The sequence below is a fragment of the Microtus ochrogaster genome, chromosome 5 (assembly GCF_000317375.1).
Source record: "Microtus ochrogaster isolate Prairie Vole_2 chromosome 5, MicOch1.0, whole genome shotgun sequence".
NCBI lineage: Eukaryota > Metazoa > Chordata > Mammalia > Rodentia > Cricetidae > Microtus > Microtus ochrogaster.
The window spans coordinates 33,484,527-33,503,434 of NC_022012.1; the positions used below are offsets into that span (position 1 = coordinate 33,484,527).

At 38.4% G+C, this 18,908-nt stretch overlaps 1 protein-coding gene across 1 annotated transcript in view; it reads right to left on the reverse strand.

Moving 5' to 3' along the window:
* The window catches only part of LOC101988687 (von Willebrand factor A domain-containing protein 5A-like), a 19,334-nt gene extending 1,658 nt beyond the window's left edge, over positions 1–17,676 (reverse strand). Inside the window, exons 1-16 of the mRNA XM_026779087.1 lie at positions 17,632–17,676; positions 17,314–17,516; positions 16,798–17,020; positions 16,507–16,682; positions 16,115–16,229; positions 13,032–13,201; positions 12,693–12,781; positions 12,367–12,511; positions 11,754–11,833; positions 6,753–6,867; positions 5,972–6,136; positions 5,602–5,702; positions 5,085–5,332; positions 3,276–3,326; positions 3,074–3,181; positions 2,469–2,611 (exon numbers count right to left, since the gene is read on the reverse strand). Coding sequence (XP_026634888.1) covers positions 2,469–2,611; positions 3,074–3,181; positions 3,276–3,326; positions 5,085–5,332; positions 5,602–5,702; positions 5,972–6,136; positions 6,753–6,867; positions 11,754–11,833; positions 12,367–12,511; positions 12,693–12,781; positions 13,032–13,201; positions 16,115–16,229; positions 16,507–16,682; positions 16,798–17,020; positions 17,314–17,516; positions 17,632–17,674 — 2,175 coding nt within the window. The 5' untranslated portion in view covers positions 17,675–17,676. The remainder of the gene's footprint in view (positions 1–2,468; positions 2,612–3,073; positions 3,182–3,275; positions 3,327–5,084; positions 5,333–5,601; positions 5,703–5,971; positions 6,137–6,752; positions 6,868–11,753; positions 11,834–12,366; positions 12,512–12,692; positions 12,782–13,031; positions 13,202–16,114; positions 16,230–16,506; positions 16,683–16,797; positions 17,021–17,313; positions 17,517–17,631) is intronic.
* Between the last annotated feature and the right edge of the window lie 1,232 nt (positions 17,677–18,908).

Here is an 18,908-nt window from a genome sequence, read left to right on the forward strand (position 1 = left end):
TGTGTGTGTGTGTGTGTGTGTGTGTGTGTGTGTGTGTGTTGGTAGCAAGCTATGAAATCCAGAGAAAGCATTATAGACAAGTATAGCAACCTTGCTATTGATGACATTTTAGAGTTGCAATCACTCATCATGTTACCCTGCACAGTCTCATTACATGCCAGTTTTCCCACGTGCTTTAGTCTGTTTCATGAGAGGAACACTTAAGCCAAGGGTGTAAGACTTCAAAAGAATGTTGCTCAGGACTAGATGCAAAAATCATGCTGATTTTTAAAATGCACTTCCTTTTTTTTCCCAACATAACATTTTCATTTATTATTTGGAATTTCTCATAATGCACCCTGATACACTAACTTCAAAATCCTACCATACTATTTCTGCTCTCCCAACCCTTGAGACATTCCCACAAAAAGAAAGTGAGCAAGTTCAATTTGTGTTGCCTACGTATTTACTGGCGCATGATTCCACTTCCAGTGGCGAACATCTTTAAAAAAAATGAGTCCTTTCCTGCTCCCACCCCTGCAAGGAGCCATCAATTATGGAGAGCTTCACATCAGCCTCCTTATCACAATTTTAAGAGTTCTTCTCAATGGCCTCCTATCAAGGCTGTGTCTTTTTGTTTGGGTGGAGTTTGTCACAGAAGCCATTTTTGTTTCTCATTCTCAACTGTGATGAGTCTGCAGTCATCAATGCCACAACAAAAAGAGCTTCTTTGCTGTTTACGGATTTCCACACGGTTTCTAATGATATCATGGATCACTGACATTCACATTTAGCAGCTGTCACAGACTTTAATACAGATTACAGACAACAACATGGCCTCTGAGCCACAGACACCAATATGGTCTCTGAAGGCAACCCTGCCCATTGACATCAACATGGCTTCACATATCCAAAATATATAAAGAACTCAAAAAACCAGAAATCAACCAACCAAATAATTCATTTAAAAATGGGTATATATCTGAATAGAGAGTTCTCAACAGAAGAATCTCAGTTAGCTGAGAAACACTTAAAGAAATATTCAACATCCTTAGCTACCAGTGAAATACAAATCAGAGCTACTCCATGCTTTGTTGATAGCCGTGGGAGGCCTGCCCTTCTATGAATATAAACTGAGGAGGAGTGAATGAGGGATCAAGGGGAGGAGAAGAGAAGACTTGGATGGGAGAAGGGACAAGAAACTGTGGTCAGGATTTAAAATAGTAATAATTTTTTTTTCAACTTTTCAATTGAATATCAGATCACAACATATGTTGTTTAGTCTATTTTACTATATGTTTTTACTGAATTGAATTCCTGACCTCCTGCATGCTAGAGTTGAATTTTCTTAGTGATCTACTTCTCTAACTAGTAGCCGATCTTTATTTTTTAATGTTAAAACAGACTTACCATTCTGACAAGCAGCCAATATAAAATAATTTTGACATAGAATATTTTACCCCAAATATTTGTCAGTTTCTATTTTATAACATAGATTCTTCTATTGACTAAAAAATTTACATCTCATTTGTATTAACTACATTTCATAGATTCAATAGCCAGGAATGACTAGAAGATAGAGTATGGGTAACATAACTATGGAATATGAGAAGGTTATTTCATTGTGTTTCAATTTATTTTAATTCCCTTTAATAACTCAGAACTCAATTTGTTCTTCATTGTTTAATATATGTCTTTTATTGAAGATTTTTTTCAAATAGTATTAGAAGACACAGAAGGTAATCATAAAATTCTAAAGAAGGTGTACTCTATCCAGTCTATTTGAGAACATAAATACAGCAATATTAGGTCTGTTACTGGAGTCTCTGAAGACAGGGCATCATAGTAATGAATTTAGTTATGCACTCATTGATGCTGAGTTCAGTTTCTTAATGTTCAATTTCTTCATCTACACATGAATAGGACCTGCCTTAATTAACTGAGATGAGGACAAATAAATATATTAATATTAAGTGTTTAAAAAATCTGTCTGATACAGTGTGAAATAAAAATTTTATTTGTAACTATGCCTATGGGTATATTATCAACCCAGACAGATTTTATTTTCCATTTGATCATGCCCTTCTATATCTGGGCCATTAATTCCATGTTTTTTAGCATCTATCTGAAGTAGAAATAATATCATCTTCTATATATTACACATTAATTTCACTTCTGCATTACCTGCATTCTTTTTTCTTTATATTATTATTATTACTACAAATTTTCACCTCCTCCCACTTTCCTTCCCCTCCCCCCATTTCCTTCCCCCTCCTTCTCCAGTCCAAAGAGTAGTCAGGGTTCCCTGCCCTGTGGGAAGTCCAAGGTCCTCCTCTCTCCATCCAGGTCTAGGAAGGTGAGCATCCAAACAGACTAGACTCCCACAAAGCCAGTACATGGAGTACTTTACCTGCATTCTTATTTCAACTCTGTTTATGTTCGTACCATGATGAAATATACTCTTTCTTTTGTTCCACTTTGTGCCTCACCTTGACAGGGTTTGCAGTCATGATGTCTTCCAAGTTAGTGCGCAGGATCTTGGCCAGATCCTCATCCAGTTCCCAGGACCCATTTCCTTTTTGGCGTGAAATCAGTTGCATAAGAAGATTCTCTCTAAAACCTTTGTGAGAAATGAAATAATTAAGTCATGAAAAGCTATGGACTCACTGGAATCATCACCCACCCGAGGAAGTCTCCTGAACTAGGAGACTGTAGGGAGATTTCTGCAGCAAGTCTACTGACTATTACTAATCTGTGATGGGTGACCAGTTGCTCTGGGTTCTGAACAGAATGGCAGCAGAGTCTGCTGGGGTCTGGCCCTGATGTCAGGTGGACTGTGTAGGCAGAAATTGCCAAGGGGACTCAAAGAACTAGAGCCCACTCAGTTACAATAGATTAGAAGGCATTAAGTGCTGTATTGTAGATTAATGAAGCGAGAATATTTCTGGCAAATATATGGCAATGTCATATCTCACTTCCTGCCTGCTGCCTCAAGTAAGTCACCCTACAAGTAGAGAAAGCTTCAAGATGAAGAACATGGAAGGTTAGTTTGTGACCGCGATATGTCAAAACCACAATGTGAGGAACATTTCACCTTTATCCTCATTTTTCTTGGTGGAAGAATATGACTTTTCTGTCACGCTCAAGGATTCTGTGTTTTTCTTCCTAGGACTTGAAAATTCGGGTTCACCAAGTTTAAGATCTGTGACAAACAAACATTTCTGAGAAAACTTTCCTTAGAATGAAACCCCCTCAGACTGTAGAAGTTTATCTTTATGACCTCTAGGGATGCTCACCAGCTGCTGCACATTGCTGTAACATTCTCCTGACTGAGCCTTTCCTGCCACCTGCAAAACAGAAATGTACAATGAGACTACATAATCCATCCCACACTGCAACAAACAAAGATTAAAAAGTGCGAGGACTGGAGATATCCCTCTTCCTATCCACATCAGCTTCACTCACTAACCACAATGTGCCATTCTCCTGAGTGGCCTCCAATATAGACACTCAACCTCTAAGCCGTCTAATTCCTACTGAGTCTTTCAAAACCCCTGACATGAGCTGAACCATCACAGTTGCATCTTACCTTCAATACTTTCTCTCGCACCTAGGATGTCTTCCACATGTTTTCACTACTATCGATGCTCTACTACTAAATTCACCTCCTGCCAGGACCCAAAAGCCACACCACAGGTTTGCAGTGCACTTCAAACTCTTCCATAAATGTAAGAATTTTTATCATTCATGTAAGTAGCCTATGCTATATCTTAATGTAAAGATCTTACCTTCCTCAGATCCAGTGACTGTGGCTCTAACACACATCTCCCATGCCCTCAACTCTTTAGTATCATAAACATTGTTTGATTTGTCAAAAATATCTTACTTTAAAATGCAGTGTTCATATTCCTAGTGTTTTATCTTAGGGTTTCATGTTTTGTTTTGTTTTGTTTTTTTTTAAAAAAATGGTCTTTGATTTGAGTTGTACCTTCTAAGTCCCAAATTATCTAAGTTCCCAAATCTTCTATTTTTCTTCTACGTTACCTTCCTTTAATCTTTCTTTTATTTTTCATCCTTCCTAAATTTTAATCAAACAAATTAACACCCTTATCAGTACCTTCAATCCCATAGCCGTAATTTCTAATCACTAAGATAACAAAATTTTAGACCAGGAATCAATCCAGCCCTCTACCCACTTCTTCTTAAGTTAAAGTTCCTGACCCCTGCAACAAATGATTCACAAAATCCAGGACTCTAATCCAGGACTAAAAAGGATTCACCAAATCTATCTGGACCTTCAGCCATCCCACAAAAATGATGCCGTTTTTGTTTTCATTTCCTAATAATCTTCTATAGCTCTTTCGGATCTCCACCATTTTCTTAAATGCTCTTTTTAACCACCAACAATATCAGATGCAGTCTAGTCATCTGCTCTCTGTGTGACCATTGACTAATTATCAACAACAACAGTTATATTCAATGTTTATAGATGCTTCTGTGATGTGGGATGTCTCTCTGTATGCTGTGAATATGTTTTATTACCATTAGTTAATAAAGAAGCTGATTTAACCAATAGCCAAACAAGATAGCACTAGGCAGGAAATCTAAATAGAGATACTGGGAGAAAAAGGGCAGGGTGAGAGAGATACCAGCAACTGCCAGAGAAGTCAGATGCCAGAGAGTTACTGATAAGCCCTGGGGTACGCAGTGATACACTGACTATTAGAAAAGGGTTCATTTATATGTAGAGTTACCTAGCAAAGGACCTGAGCTAATAGGTCAAACAGTTTGTAATTAATTTTAAGCTGCTGAGTGATTATTCGGGAACTAGCAGGCAGGAGAGAAACCGCCAGCTCCATGTCTGCATTGTAATATGTCTTTGTGTCCATCTGTATTTCTATATTAAATCTCTCTCCCAGTCAGACTTAATCTACTTCTCGAGAAAGCTTAAGGGAAGCCTTAAATTCTAGGTGTTGAAAGATGAAGAAAACACAGGAAAATTAAGAAATTAAATTTAAACAATTCTGAAACTTATCATTGTTTAAATGATGTGCTTGGATATCTGAGACTCATTATGCATAAGTTTGAATTGGGATAAAACTTACAAAGCTTAACTTTATATGAACGATGTGATGTAGACATGACAGGCCTTGGAATCTCCCTTTGAGTGACCGGCCCCCGTACTGGCTGGCTGAGCTCCTTGTTTATGGCGAGGAAAGCTGTGAAGGAGCTGAGGACTCCAGACTGAATGCTGATGCTTGCCACATCCTTTTTCGCTCTTTCTGAAGTCTCATGGAAGCCCAAGTCCTTGGTCTGGATCAACGACTTTGCAGCCAACCGATGAATAGTGAAGCTGAAAGAAGACACTGGCAAAAATTAAAGAAAAGTAACTGCAAATCAAGTAGCCAAGACTTTTAAAGCTAGTGATTGTAGAAAGAAGAGAACAGAGAGAACACTTCAGATGAACAAATGAGGAAGAGAAGAACTTAGAGGAAAAAGCAGGTCATTGACAGGAGTGACTGCACCATCCATGATGCAGAGAAAAAGAAAGAGGGAAGAAGAAGGAAAGGGAAGGGAGAGGCGGGGAAGGGAGGAGATGGAGAAGCAAAGCTGAATTCTTACCTGGCATTTGTCTTGGGTTGTAAGGAAAATGTCACCCTGTTTTCAAGACTCCTACCCTTGAAGGTATACTTGAAGCACACTTCTCCTGAGCTCTCTTCTTGCTACAAACAAGAGACGGACAGGAATGACAAAATGGACACACAACCAGGAATGTGGCAAGCACTAGGGAAGTTTCTCTGCTCCAATGCAATGTCACACTAAGGATCAGGTAGTACAGGATAATATAGACATGGTATGAAGGAAAGGATGGGAGGCTGAGTGCCTGGCACATGAACATATGTTGCTGTCTTCCAAAGCAATCCTCACTGTTAATAAATCTGCTGATACAGTGCCTCACTCTGGAAAGAAATAAACAATAAAAGGTACTCACAGGCATAGTCCCAGTTAGTTGGGCATAGATGATTAACCTCTGACCCCTACAAATGGCAGTCTGCTTTGGAGAAAGTATGCAAGCTGACAGACAAGGAGGCAAATCCCAGCTCAGAGAAATGTCATCCACTGAACTATTCAGAGCTAATTTCAGAGACCCAAGAGCCTGTTGGAGAAGAAAAGAGCCAGAATGATTTATAAGAAGGATAATATGATAGTTATCAACTGAGTACTTATCAGGACCAAGGATGGAATGCATGCCAGGTCTATTTACTGTTGCTAAGTGAGAAATACAATTCTTTCTCTACTTGTATGTATACTAAAGCTACATTTGAGAGATGTAAAAGTGTAGATTTGAATGAGGTAAACATTTAAGCAAAGAGACATCTGCAGAAAAGAAATGGTAACAACACACACAACCTACATCATTGGTTTTGTGTGTTTTGCATGTGTGGTTTCTATCCAATCTACTGAAATGACAGACTGTAATCTCAAACAGAGCAGTCAAAGCTCTCACCCTCTTTCTCTCTGGTCTTGAAATCAAAAGTCACAATCTTTTTATCTCCTCTCTGGATTTCCAGTTGCCACAGTCAGATGCAGGTCTTTATATATTAGAATGGAACCATTTTCAACAAAGCATTAAGTAGAGTTACTGAGTGTATGGCCTGAGACTCATGAAAGTGTGTCCTCCAGGAGAGTGGACCATCTGCCTTTGCAGCAGGGTCCCTTCCTTTCCTTACTCACTCTGGTCTTGCTACTCAGGATGGTCCCCCAGCTCTCACCTTGGTTTGCATCCTGTCCTTGCCTATGATAAACTCTGCGGTGCCCCCTGTTACCCGGGCAATGCCTTTGATTAAACTGGTGGAGGCTCCTTCTCCAATACCAAATGAGAAGCATCTGCAACAGTGAAATGATGGTTAGAGGTGGGTTCTACATAGCAGAATTATCAGTTAACATGTACCGGTCAAAAAAATCATAAAGAGATAAGGTACTTACATTGAAGTCAGTGCGATAATATCATTTAGAAATCATATTTTATCTCTTTTGGATGTAATAAATGCTTTCTGTATTAAAATTTAATGCCATGAGTCTTCTATGAAAAAAGACTCTGTTTCACCTTGCAGATGAAGATCTAGGACCCAGAATTATCAAAATCTGCTGTAAGTTCTTTCCCCACTACAGTATACAGAAGCTATGATAAGGAAATGAGGGAATTACTAAATTGTTAAAAGTGAGGTTCTCAGCAGGGAGGAAGACATTAAGAGAAAAAAATCCTATATGATTGCCTTAGAAATTGGGGAATCAATAAAATTTGTAATATTTTGTTTAAACTTTGTCATTCTTTCTCTTAAATAGATTATAATAAATCACATGCCTTAGTCAGGAGCCAGGCATAACTTACATGATGGGATTTGTTTAATCTAAGGAGAAAGACGGCTTATGGAAATAACCTAGTCCAAGGTCGAAATCTATGGGCAAGTATAAAATATTCTATAAAACATAAAGAATAAATTTGTTACAAAGTATAAAAGAACATAAAAATATAAGTGCCCTAAACACTAAAACAAATTATGTAGCTAGATATATCAGAAAGTAATGCAAGAACCTGGGAGCACACATGGATAAACAGACAGGGAGAGGAGGGAAAAATGAACATGAAATGTTCTCCTGTCAGTGAGCTGCAAACAATGAGTTTTCAAAACACTATGTGGATGGGAGATGCAGCTCTGACTACTGCTGTGCAGGACTCTACATCAATTTCCTAGCACCATAGCAGAAGAAGGACAAGAAGAGGAGGAGGAGGAGGACAAGGATGAGGAGGAGGAGTCAGTCATCATTTTGTTTCTATATAAGTAATTACTGATTTGGGGTAATTGTGTGTGAAAATTTAAGGATACTGGGTAAACATTAGTTAAAAACACATGCCCACAATGAAAATCAGTCTATCAGATGCTGACCTTAAGTGATCAAAGTAACGTCACCAGGCACATTGGTGATTTTGAAATATTTTTGTTGAAAATATTCAGTATTATCTAAATTCAAAGTAAATTGGTATTCTATAAAAATAATTCTACTTCTCCTTCAAAATACAATGGAAATATTCATGCAAAAAGATTAACAGTAAAACAGGAATGAAATACTCTCTCATAATTATTTCACGGAACATAAACAAAAATAAACAACTAGCTATAAAATATTTTATGGAAAAAATTGAAATGTAGATTTCATTTTGATATGATCTTATCTGAACATTAAACGTAATGCAATGAGTGTGGTTGTTTTAGTGTGGTTATTTAACAGAATATCTTTATCTTTTGAAGATGAGTGCATAATTCCTTATCTTGTTTTTATTCATTCCAACACAAGATATTTTACTTAGATTATACACAATTAATATAATTGAGAATGGACACTCTAACTCTAAAAGAAAACTACAAAAAAAAGTATAACGAAAACAATCTTGAAAGAGTGGTATGGTGGTTCACACCTCTAATCCCAGCACTCAGGAGGCAGAGGAAGGCAGATCTGTATGAGTTTGAGGACAGTTTGATACGCGTGAGTTCCAGGCCAGTCATGGGCTGCCTAATGAGGACATAACTAGAAATTAAGGAAGGGAGAGAGGGAAGGAGGAAGGAAGGGAGGGAAAAAGAAAGAAAATAAATCTTGAAAATGAGTGTTGTGAATGCTCTAGTGCACTAGAAATCAAGAAATACCTGGAACACAATGAATTTGTATGGTGTGGTCCTGAAATACATTTGTGTCAATGAGCCAATGGAATGGAACAGATGACTCAGAAACAATCTGCACATGTCTAGATATTCACCATGAGAGCCAAAGCACAAAGTTTCAGAGAGGAAATAACCAGTAACCGATCTACCCAAAGATAGATCTTTCCTCCTAATGTAAGGAAAGTAAATTTGAATATAATTTAGATACATCAAAAGAAATTGAAGAGGCAGGCAGATAAAATCCAGGTACTTGGGATCCTAAACCAGGAACACTGAAAGTTCTGATCCTCTCTGGGATCCAGAGCTCACAGTTAGTCAAAATAACTTACACTGTGTCTCAAAATCGAACATGAAGGGAGGCCCGGGGTAGAGATCAGTACTGGAGGTGATATGAAATGTACTGTGCAGCATTTCCTAACTTAAAATTGGAAGGAAGACAGTCTAATGTTTGGAAAAGGATTCTCCCTGAGACTATGGTGGACCAGGAAAATTGATAGAGTCACTGTATCTATGGGAAACAACAGAATGAAATGGTTGTTTTCTGGAAGCACTTAGACCTTGAAAAAAATCATTGTAGAAAACAGTGATTGTTTTCTGTGCCTTCCAGAGCTGTTTTTCTGAAGGAGACTCACAGCTTCTGCATGGCTTTAGTCACAAAACATTTCTGTCAAACCTGGGATGTTTTGTATTATTGAATATTGCAAACAGTGCACAATAAGAGCTAAAATTCCAAAAGTGATGTGTTCATTCAAGAAATACATAGATTAGATCTGGGTTTCGTATGAGGAACTTGTTTTACTTTAAAAATATCTTTTGTGTGACAATCAATAAACATGTTTTTACACAGCTGTTCAGAGGTTCAGTCCATCAGAGATTGTTCCTTCCTGCTTCTGTGGGTCCTGATTACATATTGGAGCAGCTCTTTCTGTATCATTCCAAGTAACTCAGTTTCCCAACACTATGAGTTATCAAACAGAATCCCAGTGACAGGAAAGGGATAGCTGTTTATTCTGTGTTGGTCAAGGAGGCTCAGAAAAAACATAGGACCTAGCAAACACTCCTGGTTGCCTTCCAAATAGAGATGATATGATCCGACTAACACTGAAGCTACAACACACCTTGGTGGTATGGCACAGAGAAATCAAGAGATGCTATACAGGCTGATGAGGAAGAAAAAAATGTCAATGTTCTTAACCACCTGCGTGACCTACAAACTATAATATCATCTGTCAGGCAAAAATCTACTCACTGATGCAATATTTGCCTGTTAGAGGAATAACCCCTATTGATAGATTCAGAGAAAAAGGGAATCATGGCCTCAGTTGCACACCCATTGGGAAGTAAACAAGGATCCAATGGCTAACCCCAGTCCAGTAATCATTGAGATGGCCTTGATTACACAAAATAGGTAACAGTATGAAACAAAACGTCAGAAACTTGTGAAAAGAACAGAAAAGGAAACACTGAAGGAGGAGGGAGAGATAGAAAGGGGTGAGAGGCAATCGTAAGCAGAATGTATCACGTACATCCATGAATTTGTTAAAGAACCAATACATATAGACAGAAAAGTCCCCTGAAAGGAAAAAGTAAAATACCTGTATAGCTAAAATAGAAAAATACCCTAACTGGGCACACAAAAGTAGCAATATTAAAAAGAAACTTCAGAAACTAGAAATTGAAATGACAGTTACTCAAGACACCTGACTACAATACCACCACTCTAGAGGTAGAAGCAGGTAGACCCATATCCATTGAGGCCAGCCTGGTTTAGTAAAGGAGTTACAGACCACTCAGGACTGCATAGAGAAGCCTATCTAAAAAAAAAAAAAAAAAAGCAAAGAAAACAATTTGATAGGGAAAATGTAAGCTACAGTGTAAGAAAATAACCATCAACATATTCATATTCAAAACCTAAAATGAAATACATATCAGTAAAAAAAATCTGCTACATAAAGGAATATCAGTGACAAAGAGATACGAATGACTACCTAATGGATATCCAATGTTAAAGGGTGTATGAAGTAGAGATACAGGGAAAATAAAAATCAAAAGCTTGAAGCACCAATGGTCCCATTCACAAAACTGACAAAGGTTGAACAACAGAAATGATTGATTTGGTTAGAAAATGAAGCAACTTCAATTTGTAAAGTTGATCTGTATTAAATTAGTACAGCTTGTTAAACTGCCATTCCACAGATATTGGAAAATGTCATCTACTGAAAAAATGGTTCGAGTGGATTTATATGTTCATATGTCTGTGCTTTGCTTTCTGTGAGTTGAGTTTGAGAACCTCATGTGAATGACAAGTAAGATGCTCAGGTCCCTCAGCATGCATAGATATACTTCCATATTAATTAAATCTCCAGTAGATTGCTTATGATATATAATACAATCACTTCAAAGCCCAAAGAAAGCCCATCATTATGAACAACAATATGAACTATATTGATCCACTTCATGTGAAAACTTACACTAAAGTAACTTGACAATGGCTCTATGCATATTAAGGCTACATCTCAACAAACTAGTGAGGCAAAGTTTAAAAGTGATGTACCCACAGAGAGACACATCTCTTGAAACTCAGTATGATAGCAATGCAAAGAAATTCTCATAATCTACAAGAATTATACTTGAGCCAGGTTTAAACTGGTGAGTGGTGGAAAGAGAGCAGGAAAAGACTGGTAACTGCCTAGCTCTAGACCTGTGGTGGATACACAGGGTGCATGCTGTGACAGCTCATCTGCCCAGATAATGATGACTTGAGTAACTTTCTATCTTTAATTGTCCATACCTTTATAATGAAAAGATAAATCAATATGTCTTTCAGAGCTTCAGGAAAATAAGGAACAATGACTTTGTGGTATCAAAGGTAAGTAGAAAATACTTTAAAATTTTTTTTTAGAAAATAAGTGATCAGCCTATTAACTGAAAGAAAAGTCCTTGAGTCACTCTGTGCCTTCAGACTCATGGGCACCACTAGTATCATGTGGAAAAAGTCATATGTGGTAGCCATTGTGTCTCATCAACACAAGAGAAACCAAACTCGCCTCATACCTGTGCTTTTTGCTGTTAAACAGAACTTCATTAATGACAGTAAATGTGTCACTAACTTCCCCATCAGTGAAGACAAACAGCTGTAAAAGAAAGAATGCATTCATTGAGCTTCTGTTGCACTCATTTGATGACAACAGCATTGGTCCTCAGAGATAACAACTGCTTCCACTCCTTAAAGCTTTTGCATCCAGGAGTGGGACCCTAGTGCTCCACGCTGGCATAGAGACTCTTCAGATACCTGGGAATTTTCACACCCTACCCATGCTGCTTTCATCTGAAATTTTTGTGGTACCCCAAAAGAGGGCTGACTGCCTATCCCACGGATAAGAGGAAGACCACTGCCTCTGGTCTTATTTCTATTCACTGTAAGGTAGATAACTCAACTCTACACATTGTTTACTCAGTTATATATGGGAGAACTGGCAACCAGGTTAGTAGAAAATTTCACTATCTTAGCTACCCCACGGAAAAGAGGAAGACCACTGCCTCTGGTCTTATTTATCTTCACTGTAAGGTAGATAACTCTACACATTGTTTACTTAGTTATATATGGGAGAACTGGCAACCAGGTTAGTGGAAAATTTCACTATCTTAGCTAGATTCCAAAGCTTACTTGTAACGGATGGCCAGGAATAGAGGGTGCCTTGTAAATCTTGCGTAGTGGTTTCAAGATTTCAGTTCCCCCTAAGTCTGCTTCTAGGTCCTTAACTCTTTCCACTGCCTCTTCCATTGTTTCCTGGGTGTACTTCACACTCTCCCTTAAAGAAACAATCACATCTAGTCATGTAACAGTAGCACACATTGGCATTGTGACAATGCTATCACAAGTTTTTTCCCAACAACCCAATGTTCAGGTAAACTCCACAATAGCCATTTTACCAATAAGGTTCTTCTTTAAAATACATTCTTTCATAGTTCATGGTCTTCCCAGAAACTTACGGAAAGATTTTTTCAAAGGAAGATCCAAATCCGTAGATGTTAAAATAACAACCCATAGGTAAACTCTTCAGCAACAGCAACAGAGTTTCCTGAAGGTCAGAGAAGACGAGAAAATGGAGTGAGTTAGAGCTTTACCAAACATCCAGACCTCAATCTAGTTCCTAATGGTACAAAAAGTCACCATCTGATGTCAGCTTTTATTTCAAAACTGAGATTAGAGTGGTCATGCTTGCCATTGCTCGGATGGAGAACAAACCTACAGCTATAAATGGGTCCTACGCCTGCCCTTCCCAACCATCCTCACATGGCACTGTTTAATAATGAAGAATCTGGCTTTACCTTGGCAGCTTCTATACGTAACTGAGAATCTATCTGGTTGTTCATCGGGGATTCCATACTTCCAGAGCGGTCCATGAGGAACACGAATTCTCCACAGGCCTTTGTGGCCTCCACTTCTGGGACATCTGGATAAAAGCTCACCATTGCAGAAGGAGCTCCCATTAAACTATCTATACAGAAAGGAGAAGAACCCTGTAAGTTACAAGGAAACTCAGTTGTCCTAGAGTTCCCAAAAACCAATCATCGATACAATAGAGAACTGAGAAAACTCAAATATAAAGCCCCCAGTTTGTTCTTTCTGTTCTGTGTGCACAGGAGTAAATGTGTCTTGTCAGTATAAAAAAAAAAAAGAAGCAGAACAGAGAGGAGAGAAAGGGATACAGTATAATAGAACATAGCATAGCAGAATCTGTTGTGAAAATTCTAGACATATTAACAACTGAATAGGATACATTATCTTAGCATGAGATGAAGACACAGTGGAGATTCCTAACAGAGGTAAATCTCTTCAAATCTTATTAATGAGAAAGTAATCAAATGGGTCACTGATTACATTAATTGGAACCTTGGGGGGAAAGGGTGTTCATATGCATAATTCTTAAAATGAGAAATTCCAAGAGCAGGCTTCTCAGAAAAGTTGTCCGTGAAAACTGGGTGAAAACACTGTAAATATGATCCAGATACAGATATACAGCATTAGCTATACAGCTCAGGTAAGAGCAGCAAATCTTGAATGTGTAAAATAGATATCTCCCCACCCTGAGAGATAGATTGTTATCCCGACACAAACACTCTTCTGAGAAGCCAGACACCCATGAGAATGATGGACATGAATATCCACACTAGGTCATGTAGACAGTAGTCAGCTATGCATGTATGATGTCTGCTAGTTCTTTCAAAGTAAGTGATTTCTCGTCATTAATCATGGCTTCCTTATTTATGAAAGAGCACTTCTACTTCTTAGCCACAGTTTCCTCACCTAAAGTAGCAAGGAGGTAATTCCTACTATACGATTATTGTAAGGTTAGGCGATACAATATGCTTACAGATTTCAGGGTAGGGCTTAACTGACACTGAGATGTTAATTATAATTTTATACATTTTTCTTCTTTTAAATTTGTGAATTTAACACTTTAAGTTTGTCATATTATTTAGTTTATAGTGCTATGTCTCATGTTGGTATCATATTAAGGGTTTTACTTAAGCTGCCTCTTGAGCTTCTTTTGTGTTTCTAAAGGGTATGGAAACAAGAATGTGCCTGGCAAAATACATGCTCTGGGAAACAAGGATTAGAAATCACAGGTGGAAGAGATTATCAAGACTAAGATATGACCAACTATGTCCCCTGACAGCCTGCCTGGACACCTTATAGCAGAAAAGAGAGGAAAAATCTTCATGAGACCAAGGAGATGGCAGCTATTATATAGTAAGTCACAGTGTCATGAGGTTCTATACCATGGATTAAAACATTCCTGACTGAAGATAAAGTCTGAATTTAAGTAATTCATGATTTTCCAAAATGAAGACCAAAAAAAAAAAAATCAACAGCAGCAGATAGAGAATAGAGCTACAGGGAGATGAGACAGTTACAAGAATCCCAGGGAAGCAGGGATTCCCCTCAGTGACCTCAGAGAGAAGTGGTCAGTGTGAAGTCACCTTTAAAAATACTGAAAATGTTCTATGTGCTGTGGTTGGGTATGGAAACTCAGCTTCTTGGTAAAGTCCTCACACGGCTTTGACAATTACAGCAGCATAAGCCCAAGCCCAGCTGTCACACTGTGAACACAACTGGTCCCCAAGGAACTTCTATATATCCAACCTGCAAATAAAGATTTGCAGCAACTTTGTTGGGTTGTGTGATGATCCCTGCACCCCAGTGCAGAATGGGTTGGAAAAGTCAAAGAGATAAAACACCTATGTGTGCTATAAAAGATAAATGCACTTATAAGGAAAGTTCTAAGTGAAGAACACTAGATGTACATAAGAAACAAAACTCACTGACAAGCTGAATTAGGTCTATGAGAAATTCAAGTATGTCAAAAAGAAAGAGATAGAGTTGGATTCTTGTGATTTTTATTTTTCAAAGTTCAATTTCTACAGGGCACAGAGGACCTAAAATTAACTCTGTGTTTAATTTGGTCATTTCTATTATTACTAAGACAAAAATGAAAGAACCGACAGCAAGATTACAGCCAGCAGTGGTGATCTAAAGAATGAAACATGATTACTTAAAGTGAAATTATTTGTCTAAGAAGAACTACTATTTGTATATTGTCTGGATTATAATACTGCTATTTTCCTAATCCAACTATTATTTTGTAGTGATATTAGGAATTAAAGCTACTTTTCCTATCCCATTATTTGGATAACTTCTATGTAAATTTTTCAATCTAAAGTTTTTGTTGTACATTGTCATAGTAATGACATTATAACTCATTATGTAATCGATGGAATGACACAAGTAGTGACTGAATTACATTTTTTATACTTACATTTTTAACACTTACAAATGTTAGATTATATAACAATTATAATACAATTATATTAGTCAATATCACCTGCATATCAGATAGAAATTTACATATTTTGAGAAGAAATATTATAAATATAAGAAATATCAAAATAAATATTTGCTTTATTATTTGCACACTAATTCTTTTAAACCAGTTGGAACAAACTGATTTGCTTCAACACCATTTGACACTGTAAACTCACCACATGACATAAAGCATGAGACTTCATCAGATTTGGTCAGTACTGAATCTCTCATATAAGAATTAGTCACAAGCTTATTTTTTATTTGTCATTTTTATAAAACCAGTCATTGTCACATAAGAATACTGGTTTGTGTATTTTCATGTGAATTATTTAGTCATAGTTCCCTGACTAGTTATCTAGTTATCTATGTAAATTGGCCTACAGAACATAATCACCTGATTACCTGTGAAGCCCAATCATTATTCATGTGAGAATGAAAAGTCACTAGCACAAAGGCCACATTCTGACCCTGTGTAGAGGTAGAAAACCCAGGCTAACTTGGAGTTACATCATAGAAAGGGACCAAAGTGGGAGACAGAAAATACCTGGCTTCATGTCCTGCATCCCCATCTCTACAGCTACACTGGGGCTGTGCACTTCATTGTAGTAAATCAGGAGTTCCACATCCCGGTCAAACTTGTGTCCTTCAGCCAAGGAAACCTAAGAGGAGACCAGCAGAGAAGCCATGTTAGAACTGCCAATTGTCAATTCCTGAGATAAGGTTGGAATTTGGGCTTCTTCCACCGAGAGCACAATCAAAAGTAACAGTAAAGACTGTATGGAAAAGGGTCTACATCTAACCCAGAGTAGGGAAGGTAGATACAGTGTCTCTCCAAGCATGGTCAGAAGATGCAAGGAAGATGTGGGAAGAATGAATAATGACCAAGTCAACAATGAAGACAGAGGGGACTGACAATAGTGCTCTCTTTCTGTTCACCTGAACAGATGTCTTGTCATCAGCCAGGTACTGCAAAGGACTCAAGGAGCAGTTGGACTGGACCCTCTCAATGCCATGCTGGGAAGTGATGGTAGCAACCATGCTGAGTGTGTAGGGAAGGTCCTCCAAAGGGACCATGGGAGTCTTTATATTCAAGCAACTCTTTGCTGACTGTTCTATAAAAAAGTACATTAATTATGTTTCACAAGACAACAATTTCCAAGACAAACATAATTTTGTATATTTCCCCAGCCTTTCTATGTCTAGTTTTCAAAGGCAGAAATGACTTACCAGAGAGCTGGTATCTTGGATTCAAGATGGCTGGGAGCACATAGCGCAGGGCCCCATCTGTCTCCAGAGGCAGCTCCTGCACATACCTCAGGGTCACTGCCACTTTGGCCCCAGGCTGGAGGTTCCCCACATTGCAAGAAAAGACATCCCTGGAGTAGTCATCCTCTTCCAATAAGTAAGCTTGGTAGCCCTGGGAGAAGGCATCCTCATAGATGCTATGGGCCTAGAGCAAGGACAAGGTAAGTTGAAATGAAATCACAAGGGTTCAAGAAAATACTAATTGTTCAGAGGGATTGTCATGGATTCTATGCACTATGCACAATTATTTTAGTAACTTCTACCCGATTGTCTCTGTTTTATTGATTTAGACAAATAATAATTAGACATGATAGAAAGACAGAACAGTCAACATCAGTACTTATGAATTGTTTATAAAGATAGTAGTAGAAAAAAAGATAATAGTAGAATGCAATTTGAAAGATGGAAGAGAAGAGATAACAAACTCATCCTTCAGACCTCCATCTTTTCCTGCAATTCAGCCACAATTTTCTTCCCATCCACCAAGGCTTCAAAGCTGTACACAGCAGAGTCTTCATCCATGGGGAACACAAAGATTGCCTCCAGGGGGACTTTCTCCTCATTCTCATAATTTAAGGTTGCAGAGACACTAGCCACAAAGTCATTGATGGACAGGGTTACTGAGATGCTCTTCAGTGGCACTGGGGAAGATTCAAATGTTTAGGAGATCAACAAACTTTAGAAGAGTGACACTATAGGTGAGGGGTTTTGCTGGGTCCAATGACCTCTTCACTACGAGTTGTAAGTCAGGCTTACCTGACTCCTTGTTGCCAGTGATTAAACCACAGTACTGCTCCATGGTGACTGCACGTTTCTGTGGAAACGACACATCATTAAGAAATCCAAGATACATTTACACCATCAAACATGGCAGCTCATGTGTTCCTCTCTGGCAGCTCACACAGCAGTGTAGAGAGTAAATAAGTGACTGTGGTATAATTATCTAAGTGACCACCAGTCTGCCACCCAACACCTATCACATTGCAAACAATGCTCACAGAACAGAGAAAAGTGTCAGAGAGTTTCTAAGAGCCAGAGGTTAGGGAGGACTACTGTAAATCGGCATATTCTGTCCATGACAGGGCCACTGTAATCATGAACTTAAAGCAGGTTTTGTTACCTGTACAAGACATGCACCATCAATCTAGTCAATATTTCAGCACAGATCTGGAAGGGGCACATACAGTACAACCCATACCTGAAGAGCTTTGCAATTGAAAGCCACTTGGAGCAGGAGAGTCATTTTTCATCAGGGAAATGGTCCCTGGTAGATTGTCCATGCTCCAAAATATGACCCTGAAGCTATGCACGTATAAACAGCACTAATGGATGCCCATAGATTAAGAAAAAGTTTAAAAATTAAAATAAAGGGATATATTGTTTGGAAGCTGCCTGTGCATGGTCCCGCAGCTAGGTAACTGTGATCTCAATGGCATGCAGGAAGCAGGGTGAGTCAGCAGGCCATACCCTGCAGGTCATAGCTTCAGGGAGAGGGATAATCTGTGCTTCAGGCCTAGAGAAGCGATTGCAGTGTGGTGTGGAGAGCCTTTAATAAAAATAGTTTTTAAAATTGTAGACTTTCTATCTAAGACATTCAGTGCTAGATATTTACAAAAGGCAAAAATTCCATCTATCAGATGTGAATAGAGAAGGGTTCATTGACCTCAATGGATGGAGAATGAAAGGTCTGTTTCCTTAGGCTAAACTCACTTAAAACAGAGAAGAGAAGAAGAAACCAAAAAGGAACAAATATCTATTTTTGTGAGGAAGGTGAGAAGGTGAGGGAGAGAGAGAGAGAGAGAGAGAGAGAGAGAGAGAGAGAGAGAGAGAGAGAGAGAGAGAGAGAGAGACAGAGAGAATCTGAACCTGAAATAGAGATCATTTATGAACTTTTAACCTAGAGAAATCTTCAGGCATCGCACACCAGGATCATTTCCCACCATTACCACCCCAGACTCTAGGGCTTCCAGCTAAAATGCATTTAAATTCCTTGTGGGCTTGGCTATAATAAGGAGCTCTTACCCTTTAGATGC